The sequence below is a fragment of the Tachypleus tridentatus genome, chromosome 7, assembly GCF_004210375.1.
Source record: "Tachypleus tridentatus isolate NWPU-2018 chromosome 7, ASM421037v1, whole genome shotgun sequence".
In the NCBI taxonomy this organism is placed as follows: domain Eukaryota; kingdom Metazoa; phylum Arthropoda; class Merostomata; order Xiphosura; family Limulidae; genus Tachypleus; species Tachypleus tridentatus.
Genome location: NC_134831.1, coordinates 162,474,646 through 162,488,816, shown reverse-complemented (window position 1 = coordinate 162,488,816; position 14,171 = coordinate 162,474,646). Strand labels below are relative to the sequence as shown.

Here is a 14,171-nt window from a genome sequence, read left to right as displayed (position 1 = left end):
TCTCAAATTTTATGGTATCTTAGTAAAGCAAGTGGAATGGATGTTCAAATTGTATATTGTGACTTGTCAGTATTGTTAATATGATTGTAATTAGTTGTATGCTAAAATCCATGTAAAAGTAGAAGGAAAAATAAAAATGGGGAATTCAGAGCACACATGCATCACCTGATGTAGACAGTAAAAGATTGAGAAGTTACTTATTTCCTTTTGAAGTTTTTAAGAAAAGAAAACATGGATAACATCAAAATTTGAATTACAGGTTATGTTTTAATGCTTATCAACATATATTGATAATAAAGTAGTTGTATTAGGTTTTAGATGTAACATAAAACAAAAGGTACCATACACACACTGACTCTCTCATATGCATAGGGTTAAGTAAGTGTGATTTACATATGGGTGCATATACCCTTTTCTTCTTGACATCTTCTGACCAACCTTGTGTTCTATCACAATGGACTCTTAATAGATTTCTCTTTTACTGCTGCTGTTTATTGGGTTAGTTATTGTTGCTGTAATGGGTGTCATTGTGTTCAAAACTACCTTCCCTCTTAACATTTATTTACAAATATAATTGTAATATACTTACTTATTGGTTGGTGAACTATAGTGTGTGAATCAACTGTTTAGTAATTCATGTTTGTGTTATGTTTTGGTTAATGTTACATGCCTGTGGGTTTGTGCTTTAGGTGTATTATTAGTTATGGAATGTTACATATAGATTGGTGGTGGCTTGTTAATTTTGAGGCTGGTGATATTTTAACACCAACTCCAAAAATTTAGAGCTGATAAAGACATTACTGGTTTCAGACTTCTTCACTGAGTTGTCAATGTTTCATAGCTATAAACTCATTGTTGTCTACCAGCCAAAAAAGTTCTAGCTTTTATTCAGATTGTAAGACTCCAAAATTACCTCAAAATCAAGATAAATTGTCATACATTTTAACAAATCACTATGCATAATTTAGTGAAATTCAAGTTTAAATGTTTATATACTTGAAAACACTGAATAATCATGGAATTTATACTAGTCCTCAGTCACTTTGACTTTGTGAAGCTTGTGTTGTTCTCTTCTTGTTGAAAACTTTTTTTTAAAATGATTTTCATTGGTTGTTTCTAAACTTAAATTCTGGTTAGCTCCATTGGCTGTGCCTCCCACTAGTACTGCGATATAGCTTCAGATTTACAATGCTAATATCAGGGGTTTGCTTCCCCTGGGTTGGCTCAGCAGATAGCCAATGTGGCTTTGCTATAAGAAAACACACACACACATCCATTGGCTGTGCTACCAGCACCAAAGAACTTGTTTAACCTGGTCAGAAGAATTTGCAGTTTCTGTCTCAAGTACAAAGAAACTGCAAAGATAAAAAATGAGCTGAGAGGTACAACTATTTTTTGCCTCACACTATGAGATGTCATCTGGGTGATTGGTATAGACTAGAACAAGAAGGTTTTAGAAAGTATTTTCATCGAAAATCTACAGTTATCTAGAATTTTATGTCTACAATAAATAGAGTATGGGTATTAATATAAGAAAAGTAAGAAATATTTTATTTGTTCAAAATCTTTGAGAAGGCATAACATTTTTTCGGATTTATTGATTCCTGTCAGACTCTGATATGGCCTCTTTGTTAATGTGTTTTATTTGAGTTGAATTGTCATTGTCTTTACTACTCAATTTACCTCAATACTGCTCTGGCCTTCACTTTTGCCTGCCTGTTTGCCATCTTCATATTTGTTTTTTTTGCCAACAAGTTGGTTACTTAATTCTGTAACAGCCCTGTAATCATAAAGTAGCCTAACCTGTGCTAATTTCATATTCACAAGCTCATACATTCCTGGTGATTAATTATTGTTTTAGGGATAATTGATTTTGATCAGAATAACTACAAGTTAGTTAGTTAGTTAGACATAATTTTCCTCCTATGATCAATTACCTTTATCTGGATTTATGGAAAGTGGGACTTGCTTTGATGTCATTTTTAACATTTTTTGGAACTAATATAATCACATGTATTGTTACAACTTTCTTTGTGTATCAAATAATCTTATAATGGTTCAAAATAAATGTACTTCTGTTACCAAACAAAAATTTGAATACAGTACTCAAGTCTTATCCATGTAATTCTAATGAAAAAAAGTTGGTATTGTACTGTATGACAACAGATGATGTTGTAATGAGGTAAGTTTAGTTGATCTTTACAAATACTCAATAGTTGAGTTTATGTAAAGATAATAGAGCAAAATGTGTTTTAATGCTGTGGTTCTTTCTGAAAGTCTGTAATAATAATAATAATAAGTTTCTGTCAATCTTAAAGATCCATACGTATCTTGCTATCTAAATACATATGCATGCACACTTTATTTCAACAGATGTAAACAAAAGGTGGATGTGAGTATACTTTAATAGAAATTTTGTATAATATCACATTGAACGTTTATCAGGGCTTTTAAAAAGGCCTAACGTTAGTTCATGGAATAACATTGAAAATTTATTTATTGAAAGTATCATGCACAGTAAAGTTTAGTCCTAACTAAACTAATGCAAAAACATACACAAGTTGCAGTGTCTATTTCTCTCTTTATCAAATATAGGTGGTGTTTAATATCTAATATTAGGCCTAAGTCAAATGGACTTGTAGAGTTCAGTGTCTGTGGTTAGAATTCTTTTGTATTATTCTAGAAATTATGTATTTAAAGAGGTACTGTTGCAATAAAGATACTAATTTGATTGTATATTTTTGCCGATCTCTGATAGTATTGATATATTTATGGGTTTGCAATATTCTGTATAAGTATTATTTAAAACTGAATATTCTTTAAACAAGGTGTGAAATGATGAAGGAGAAGTTATTAAATAAACAGAAGTTTATATACATGTTTGACATTAATTAATAAGTTACATATACTTTACATCAGTGGTTTCCAATTAGGGGTGCGAGATAGCATTCCAGGGGGTGTGAGATAACATTTGTTTTGGCCACCTTCACCTTTATTCTTAAATAAATAATTACTGTGAGGGGTGCGAGAACGTATTTAAAATATTTTGGGGTGCTGGGCATAAAAAAGGTTGGGAATCACTGCTTTACATCTACCTGTAGGTGTAAGCAGTAATGTTCTGTAAACATGAAAGAAAGTTATTAAATGTTTTCTCTCAACTGGTCTCATGTTTAGAAATACACATATTTTTTTTTTACATAATGTAACCTATCAGTTTTTAAACTTTGTAAACAATTTTGTAATTTTTGTATCTGTTCTTTTTGGTTATTACTTTGTATCTGTGTGTGATGTTGTTACCCTTGAGAAGTGCATTACCCAAAACCTTGTGTTTCAATACAGTTTTTTTTTAGTGTAGTGGTTTAATGTTCTAGTGAGCCACAGTCAAGATTCTATGCAGCACAGATAGTGTTAGGTTTCCAGTATCTTCACTCGTTAGATCTTGTGTATCGTGATTTGAAGCCTGAAAATATTTTAATAGGTCAGGATGGTTATGTCAAGGTATGGTGTTTAAGTCTACCACCTTTCAAGGATAATAACTGGTTTATTTTAACATAATCTCTGGAAATACTTCTGTAAAGTGCTTGTTTTATTTAGAAATTTAAGTAGAAATATTTTAACCTTTTGTTTTTTTAAAAAAATATGTTAACATAATGTTTTGGGACAACCTGACCTATTGGTCTACCTCAACTGTTCCACTCCCTAAACTAATCTAAAACTATTAATAAATAAATTTAAAAAAACTATTAAAACCATCCATTATAATGATAATATTATGAATTGTTAAAGTAGAATTCTAATCAGGAATGTATTTTAATCAAAGTCATTTCTCAACATAATGGTAAAAACATTGGTATACAACGGTATTTAATTTCATTCTTGAGTCCTGAAAAATAATACAGAGAACTGAAATAAAGAAATGACAGTGTAGCATGTTGTCATTGTTCTCGTGAACTGGGCTTATGGTAACATAACTAGTAACATGATTCTGCATTTTTTTTTGCAGGGTTTGAAAAGTCTTGGAATTTAGATTTTAAAATTTCAGTTCCTAAAAGTCCTGAAAAATTTATTTTAAAATTGTGGTTTTTATAGAATTTTAGTTTATATTTCTGTATTTGATTTAGTATGAAAAGGTCATGTGAAATATTTAGTTATTATATGCTAACAAGTATAATAAAAAATATTAAACTCAGTATTAGAAAAATTCATGTAAAAATGTTAGTTATAGAACTTGTTGGTAACATTAGCTTAAGAGTGTAATATTTTGTCTTGCTCTACCTTAATTTAGATTTATGTGGAGATAACATGTAATTTAGTATTTGTCATTTGTTTTGAAGACCAGTAACAGCAACATTATTCCCAGTTGTGATTTTGCAACTTGTCATTGCATAAGTTTCTGTATTATTTAATAATGTGTTGAAAATAGCAATGTAACTCATCTGTTCTGCTTAACTGGAGGTAGATTTCTCAGATATTAAATTTTATCAAAAAATATCACTGTGTGTTTGTATTAAATGAAAAAAAATAGAAAGTGGAACATTTTTGTAAATGTAAATTCTTTATCATTAAATGTGCTAATGCTCCCAGTTTCCAACTTAAAAATCTGGTATATTTATTTTTTTAATGTCTATGATTCTTTCTTAAGGTAACAGACTTTGGTTTTGCAAAAAGAGTTAAGGGAAGAACATGGACATTATGTGGCACTCCAGAATATCTCTCACCAGAAATTATCCTTAGTAAAGTAAGAACTGGTAACTTGGTTTTGCTCTGGAAGTCAGTTAAACATTAATAGGTGCTTTAAATATGAACTGGATTTAGTGAATTGATTCATGTTTGCATGGAAGTATGAATGTTGTCAGGATTTGTTTCTTTTTTTATCCTTTTAGTTTTTGTTTTCTGTATTTCACCAATTACATCTTCTTTTTAAATGTTCAGAAAAACTAGTTTTAAATAAGATGCAAACAAGTAGCACTGCAGAATGGTTCTTATGTTCACATTTAGTTGAATGACTATCACAAGGGAAATTTCTATAGGAATGTTTAATTATGAATAGTAAAATATGTTTTGTATTAAGTAAAGTTTTAATGTAGAAGTGTTGATGTGTGATTCTTTCAGTGAACAAATTATTTTCTGGGGAAACAAAATTCCAATGATTATTGTTTCAGTTTTGAATAATTCCCATTTTTTTATTTGTTAAGGTGGCATTACATAAACTACACAAAACAAAGGGATATATATAGGTATAATTAACATAAATAATTCATTTTTTAATAACTTGTTCAGTTCAGTACTACATGAATGTTTGGCATTTAATGATCGCGTGTTTGGTGAAAAATAAAAAGTAGGCCATTTCATTGGTGGTGTATACACCCTCATCAGTATATGCATGTGTGTGTGGTTTAATAACGACAAAGTTGTATGTGGTAATTTAAATTTTGGATTTTTACTGGTTTCTTCTCTCTGAGCAGTGGTCTCTGACAGACTTGTGTGATTTGTCAGTTTAAAATGAACCACAAAGTCTAAACTGCTGCTAATTATATATGAATAATGTTTATTTAGGTCTCAAAGCCAGTACTTAGGCTCATCAGCTTATCACAGCAGGCTGTCACAAACTAGTAGGTTTGAATCACTATGATACTGAATATGCTTGCCATCTTCAGTCTTGGGGGTATTATAAAGTTACAGTCAATCCCACTGTTTGTTGGTAGAAGAGGAGCCTAGGAGTTGGCAGTAGATGGTGATTAGCTGGTTTCATTCTAGTCTTACACTGCTAAATTAGGGATGACTAGTGCAGATAGCCCTTATGTAGCTTTGTGTGAAATTTGGAACAAACAAACAACAATTGGCTACAAGTGCTCCAAAGTGATATTAGATGGATGTGGCACTTGTTAGTTTTCCAGACATACAAACAGTGCAGACCATCATCCAACCCATGAACAAATGATGGTTATCTGTTAATTATGGCTTATTGAAGTTGTAATTTCTAGTTCTAAGAGCGAGTCAAAGACTTCTAGTTGCAAATGTATGCCATATCAGTATATAAATGTAAGCTTTATAAACCAATTCCATTTCGATACCAGATATTCGGTGAGATGCTTTTTGCTCATACCATGGTGCAAAATAGTTTGCTTACAATGGTATTATTAGCACTGCAAATAGATAAGTTATATATGGTTTAGCATTCTTTTTAATACTGTACACCCAGACAGAAGATTTATACTTATATGGAAATAATTTGGAGTGAAATCTTACATCGTAATTTTGTACAGGAACATGAGGGTAGGTTATAAGCATAAATAAAAACTTGTACTAAACACACAAACCTGTATATGTGTTGAATGGGAAACAGTAATAGAAATTGTGAATGAAATGCAAGTATTATAAAATTTTCCACATACTATAATAAGAAACTTTACTGCACCATAATGTATTCACATGTTAATAGTTTCCATTGTCACACCATCATCCAACAAAGTGGCCACAGTCATACTATGTGATGAATGCATTCATGTTTCTGTAATAAGAAGCACTACAGTTTAAATATATGTAAGTCAGTATTGGCTTGTTAGGACTACAACATGTGACAGATCAAGTTGAAATTTTCATCTTTCAATGGGATTTAAATGGAAGTTCTGAAGAGTGAACTTGAAACTAGTACTGTTGATGATAGAAATGGTCATGGTAGAAAATCCAAACTCTGTGATGTTAAAGTAACCCATGCTTTTTATGTGATTCATGACAACCCAATAGAGATCTTGTGAATATCCAAGCTGTAAGTACCATTGTGTACTTCCCTCCAAATATGTATAACTTCTCAAAAACCATTGCTGAGGAGAGATAGCTAACTGAAAGGTTGGAATGGACGTCAGATTTCAAACAATGAGATGAAAAGCTAGAGGAAGTCCCTGTTTACACATGAATTAAAATTCTGTAGTATTAGTCAGTGTCACCTTGACAACTGTTTGATGTAGCAGATGCTTATTCATCACATCCTCACATAAGAAACAAGATTGTTATAGATCCATCTTCCAACAAGACATTGTTCACATGCATTAAGTAGATGTGGAGATAGTGCCTGGTAGTAAAACTAGATCTGTAACACATTCATAAATATGGTTTGGCCTGTACAGTATCATAACATGATATGGGCTTGTAAGAAAACTAGAACATTCATGTTACAACCACAGATCATAGCTGAATTGTGAGGAATAAAATGGAATATTTTGTGTTGCTAAACTTGTGGTAGTATAAAAACAAGGTGTATACCACTATGTTTGAAACAAATACAAACTTACTACTTACTTGCTTTTTTTATCAGTAATATTTTTTATGCCACTTTCCAAATTAATCATGTAGTTGCATTTTATTTTCTCTTGTATGTGTGTCACTACTGTGTCTATGTAATTATTTCTGATACAGTATATCCTAGGAAATGATACCAGTAAGGCCAACACTGAAAACACCTGTAAACAGCTTTGGGGGAGTGGATATTTGAGGAAACATTAGGACATCACAAACACTGATTTTTAGTGTGCTAGTTTGCTCTTCCTTTTCGTAGTGACCATACTACATATTGAAATGAAATATCTGGATTTTGTACAAATGTAAATCCACCTGTCATATATAGTTTTTTTTATAATTTTGGATCACTGAAAGGTTCACTGTTTGCTCAAGTTACATAATAATTTCAAATCTGTCTATAAGAAGTTTCATGAATCATTTACTCTAGGAACCCTTGTAGCTTTAGTAATTAATTTGTTTCCATTTATTGCAGGGTTACAATAAAGCTGTTGATTGGTGGGCCCTAGGAGTCTTGGTGTATGAAATGGCAGCTGGATACCCTCCATTTTTTGCTGATCAGCCAATTCAAATCTATGAAAAGATTGTGTCTGGAAAAGTATGAAATATTTAATATTAATTTAACACATTTTAAATAATTCTTATTTTTACATTCTCTTTCAATCTTGTTTAAATTTTTTATTGACTCCTTACTTTTATTAAAATGTTACTGTTACTTGTGTTTTGCATTAAGCTGATAAACTTAAATGCAGTTTTAATTTAGAGATTTCAAATTTGCATTTTTTGAAATAAAGAAGAATGGATTTAGATGTCTTAATAGAATTATTGCTGAATGTAAAGATAAACTTGGAAATATGTATGATGTAATTCTGATACTTTTTACCAAATAATATTAGTGTGCTAGTGTACAAAGTATATTTGTGGTATATAGCTTTTAGCTGTGCTTTTCTGTACAAGCAATGTTTTGTGTTCTAATGTACATGACCTACATTAGCTAATGACATTTTGTATAACTGTATGCATGAATGTTTCACTTTATCCAGGAGTCCTTTTTTCTCATTTGCTGTCTTTTTAATAAAAATTATTTATTTTATTTCTTCATTAACAGAAATATTATTCTATCCTTTTTTGACTGATTATTTATTTACTGCATATGCTTTTTAAATTTCTAATTATGCACTGCTTTTAATGTCTTTTAAACCTTTAAAATTAGTTTTTAAATGTCCACAGGTTCGATTTCCGTCGCATTTTACATCAGACTTAAAAGATTTGCTTCGAAATCTTTTGCAAGTTGACTTAACCAAACGATATGGAAACCTCAAGAATGGTGTGAATGATATAAAGAATCACAAATGGTTTGTAACACTAGACTGGATTGCTATATTCCAGAAAAAGGTATGTTTACATTTTACTTGACAAGTTTTAGAACATGCTATGATTGGTAAGGTGGATATTTACATATTGATTATTTAAAAATGTGATTCACAGATGGTGATTGATAGGTTTGTCATGAACTGTTATTGTCTTATTTAGTGTATGAATACTGTACACACTGATTAAGCCTAGTCTCCCAAAAATATTCAGTTAAGATAATTTAATTTCTTCCCCAAAAGTAGTTTGAACTGGTAATCTGAGTACAAAGAGTTACTGTAGTTGTGTTTCAGACAGATAGTTTTCTGAAGATTCATTATCCATTCATAAAATGATGTTCTATATAGTGTTTGACCATAATAAGTTTGTCATATTTATTGTGATACTTTTGAAATTTTATATCTAAAAGAATTGCTAGTTGTCATGTTAAGAACCATAACTACATAAAATGATTTATAATACACTCACAAGTTCTAATAAAACAGTAAGTTTTATAATTGTGCAAGTCATTCAGTCATCTTAACCCAGGAAGATACTAAGAAAGCCTCAGTTAATACTGTTGACTGAATGTAATGTGTCACTCTCGTAAGAGTGATTGTATTGTATTATGAAATATGTCACCTGTTGTTTATTGTTAGATGTTGTATGACTCAGAAGATTGTATGTAATGGAGGAATTGTTTCATCATCTTATCAACTATAGACTTGGCTGTCAGTGTAACATCACAGTACAGTTTTACATAGTAGCTAGATATATTTTGATGCTTTATGGTCCAAATATTTATGTACTGGTTGTGAACACTTGTGTAGGAGTCCAGCGTGTACTGTGAAATAAAACGTTAAATGTTTGGAGCTGTGATGGACACATTTGAAATTTTGGAATGAATATATGGATGCTAAGGTTGATAGATTGCAATACCTAAGTAATATTGGGTTTCCAGGGGTGGGAGCTCCAAGTGAGGGGTAAAATGGGAAAACATGATATAATCTGTGTAACAACATTTTTGTAGTTTTATATTTTTAAACAGATGTCTTATTTTTCTGTATTAAAAGATCCTTATGGTTGGTGCATTAGAGTTATAGATGTGTTCTTCCACTAGTCCAGGGGATACACGAAGAAGATTTGCTGCTGGGTTGAACTACCTTTTTTTTTTTCCATTAAAAAAAACATATGTAGGAATTCTGTACTACTTAACTGTGATACTGACTGTTCAGAAGGTATGTACAAGTCATAGAGAGTTTGTTATTTATGACTTCCTGTAGGTCCTGCTCAGAATTTCTTTAAGATTTCTCTGTGGTCATTCCACAGAGGTCCTACTTGTACTAGGCAGCATGGTAATCTGTCCATAGAACACAAGATTTCTGCATATTATACTTTAAGATTTATATTCAGTGCCCCAATTGGCAATATTGTCAATATAGTCTTGCATGCAATCATTGTCCACAATATTATAGCTACTGTTCACAGGATAAGTTGTACATGAACAGTGCAGTGTTGTATTCCATTAAAAAAAAAAAAGCACTATAGTAGAAGTCCTGCATGTAGTGTTCAGTGCTACAAATATTACGAGTGAAACACTTGGGAGTCTCTTACATTTTGTGTAGTCACTGACTACAAAAGATGAATTTAGAGTCCTACATGAACTCTAAAAATATTTATAAAATGTACACTAAAATAAATAGCAATTACCAACCCTAACTCTAAATACAGGAATATAAAACATATGTGTTTCTTTTCAGTTATTTTCTCAATGCTTGTGTATTTTTGTTATGTGACATATTTTTAAATTTCTTTACAGAAGATATATTTCAGTTATTTATTGGAACTGATATATACATTATGAGTGGCTTTGTTTTACCATCGTTTTGTGCTTGTATAAAGGGGTATTAGTTTATAATATTCCCATAGCTTGTATATATTTATTATGAATAGCATTGTTTTCACTTTATCATTTGTTTATTAACAAAGTGTTTTTTATTGTTCTGCTTTGATCATTTGTAGGCCAGGGATTGAAATATTACAGTCCCAAGAAATTTAACTTTACTTGAGGAATTTCATTTTTTGTTCTGTACTTGGCATTCATGATCAGGAATGCATGGTACATTTGTATTTTTCTTGCTTGGACTAAGACAATTTATAATGAAATTAAACTTTATAGAAGGGAATGTAATCTTTCTTTTAGCTTTTACTAAAGTGAACATAATTTTATTTCATTATTTCTCTCCCTGATTTATGGTTTTTATTTTTAGTTTTGTTGTTTTTAAATTCTTCATTCACTTATTCAAGACATACTTTTTATTATTTTAGTAGTGTTTATTTAGCTTTTTCCTTTACTTGCTCATAATATGCTTTTTATTCTCAGTTGTATTGTTTTAATTTATTTATTAACTGAATATTAAAAACCTACTTTTTCTTCTGAGTGTTATAGTTAAATATTTTTCTGGTTCATTTCACTGTTGTATGTGTTTTCTTGTGGGAAATGGTTCTGTGAAGGCCAGGGTTTGAAATATTACAGTCCCAAGAAATTTAACTTTACTTCAACAGCACACTGTGTTGAAAGATGGTCAACATTTTCTTTCTTTGGAATGTGTAGGAGATACCTATTGGAATGATCAACAGTAAGGAGACTAGGTCATCTGACTCGATGATATAAGCATATATATATTTCCATGTTATTTTAGTCTTGACCAAGTTCAGGGCTTTCATACAGATAGAGGAACTCTTGACAATATGTTTGTTAAATGCAATGACTTACATAGTCGTCACCTTGTTTTAAATGTTGAATAAATCTGTTTTTATTTTTGTTCACACTGTGTTTGGTCTCTTTTAAATGTTCCGTCAGAGTTCTAGATTTAAACGTTGAAGGATATTTTCTGTTCAAATCTTAAAATATGGGTTCTGTCGAATGTGTTGATGAAAATATTTTCCCCACAGTATTAAATTTAATGTTTATATTGTTATTATTTTGTTGTTACATGTACTGAATCATATATTAAAACTATACTATCATTTGCATGGAAATACTTGTATTGAATAAACTTTTTTCTTACGGAGTTTTCTTTTGTCTTTCTGATGAATACAAAAGCTCTTAGTGTGTTAGTAAAACACCTGAGTATGTTCTTTTTGTTTGCAGGTTGAGGCTCCCTTTCATCCAAAGTGTAAAGGACCCCTTGACACAAGCAACTTTGATGAATACGAAGAGGAAAAACTGCGCCTATCAGCAACAGAAAAATGTGTTAAAGAATTTGCTGATTTTTAGGATTGCTTGTTAGAACTTCTTGCAAAACAGGAACTACACTGATATTCTAGCAAGAAAACATGAATAAAGATCTTAATAGTGGTTGAAGTTATAGAAGAGAACAAGGTTCATATTACCTTCATGGGCAGTATAATACCTTAACATCCATCATCTGCAACTGACTCAGTTAAAGCATAAACAGAAAAAGACAGAATAAAGAAAGACAATGAGACAATGACTTTTTTTTTCTCTGAACATCAATTATGTTGTCTTGTTTTTACATTTTTGAGTGTAGCATTATAGTCAGGTCGGTATGAAATTGGAAAAAAATAAGAAGTTTAAATCTTTTTGAATGGTGCACATATGTACAAGTGTTTATCTTGTGCAACATTAGGACATTCCTTTAATTCTGCCATTAACATAACCTTTGTTGTGTCTTCATTGCTTACATAGGTATTTATATTGTAATTCTTTCACACTTAAAATGAAGGTTCCTCACAATGAGAAACATGTATTAATTTCTTTTGCTTCCTGAAATTCAGTATGAAAAATTCATGATAATTTAATGAATAAAGCACATATTAATTATAAAGAAGTTTCTTATATAAGCACTGTTGAACATTTAACTTCCTGAGGACACAGACTGTAGGAACTTATAGCCATGCAGAGAATTTTGTTACAGAAGGGTACAAATAAATTAGCATCATTTCTTAACAGGTACACTTCAACTATTATTGGACAGTTAAAAAAAATATCTTAGCTGTGAACATATAAATAAATAATGTGGAAACTATAACAGTGCAATGGCCCTAACAACAGTGCTGTGTTTTAATAGTGTGTTTTGTTAAGTTAGAAAATGTTATAGGAACCATGCTGAAAACCCTATTGTACATAGTTCTTATTTTATTGTTCACAGTATATATTCAGATTAAAATAATATTACTGGTTATTATTCTGTGTATTTTCTTCTACCTTTATGATCTACTTCTTTTAGGCAAGTAACAGTACTTTCCAATATTTTATTTTTTATTTATAACTTCCTATATATGCCAGAGTAGAAGTGTTGTGGAAATTTTTAAAGAAAAATATTCAGTTTGTTTTATTCTAAGGTATGTGAAACAAATTGTAATATAGTTTAATGAAAAACTGTAATGTTGAGATATCTACCTCTTGTTTTTCATTTTTTATTTATTCACTTATTTGTCTAGTTTCTTTTGTTATTGAAATGTTATTGACTTGTTATAAAGTAGATTTTCATGCAGGGCCAGTATGAACTGATTTATTGCAATTAAAGTGTATTTTTATCACCTTTGGGTATGAAATGAGGAAAGTGTGTCATGTTATGTGTGGACGTATTTTTTAATCATAAGATAATTTTACTCATATAACACTAATAATAAACCAGTTTTGCTGAATGTATATATACATAAATTTATGTGGTTCCCTGTGCATAAAATGAATTGAATTTTTTTTTCATATTTCTCGAGTATGTTGTTGTTTTATTTATTTTTTATTCTAAATATTTAAAGATTTTTAAAGTTTTTCAGGTGGTTATGCTTACCATATCCTTGTTTTAAATATTACCAATAGTTTATAAAAGAAAGATCTGAATATGATATTGAGAGTGTGATAGTAGGTCCATTTGAACTTAAGATGTCATGGTATCCTTTAAAAGGGTGATTGTACAAAATTACTGTTATTACTGGTATGTTACTCTGGTTTGGTTCAACGAAGGATAGCATGTTTACTATAGTCTGAGATGTTTATCAACAGTTTAATTGGTTGGAGACATTTGAACAACTATTACTAGCCTTGTTTCTCGAGTTCTTTGCTGTTTTGAAAGTTTTTGTTGAACGTTTATCAACTTGTTCTACGAATAGTTCTTGTGTTAAAAGTTCGTTAAATGTTATCAGTGTCAACTTTTAAACGAAGTTTGTTTATAATTTTCACATTTTGTGTGCAAGAGATACGGTTATCATCCAGAAAGAAAAAAGTAGTGCCATTAAATACAAACTTGCATTTCTCGGGATGTAGTATGTGGAATTTTCTGTAATCTGTACTTACGAGTGTCTACATTTAGTTGGTTTCCATCTGTCACTTAAATATCTTACAATTTTTCACCTCATATCTTTGTGTAAATGAACATCATTATTAAGTAGTATCAAAAAAATAGTTGGTGCTCAATTATTAATATACGAAGGATTGGAAATGCACAGATACTTTTTGACCAACCAGTGATAATTATGGTAAATATTTTCATGTCTCG

At 30.5% G+C, this 14,171-nt stretch overlaps 1 protein-coding gene across 6 annotated transcripts in view; it reads left to right on the top strand.

The window, feature by feature from the left end:
- Window positions 1–13,934, top strand: part of LOC143257072 (cAMP-dependent protein kinase catalytic subunit 1-like) — an 88,400-nt gene extending 74,466 nt beyond the window's left edge. For 5 of the 6 annotated variants that reach the window (XM_076515227.1, XM_076515229.1, XM_076515230.1 and 2 more), the window contains 5 exons: window positions 3,372–3,498; window positions 4,643–4,738; window positions 7,772–7,894; window positions 8,527–8,691; window positions 11,801–13,934. In XM_076515227.1, coding sequence (XP_076371342.1) covers window positions 3,372–3,498; window positions 4,643–4,738; window positions 7,772–7,894; window positions 8,527–8,691; window positions 11,801–11,926 — 637 coding nt within the window. In that variant the 3' untranslated portion in view covers window positions 11,927–13,934. Of the gene's footprint in view, window positions 1–3,371; window positions 3,499–4,642; window positions 4,739–7,771; window positions 7,895–8,526; window positions 8,692–11,211; window positions 11,476–11,800 lie in introns of those variants that run through there. The other variant, XM_076515228.1, reaches the window with a different exon arrangement.
- Window positions 13,935–14,171: the final 237 nt, after the last annotated feature.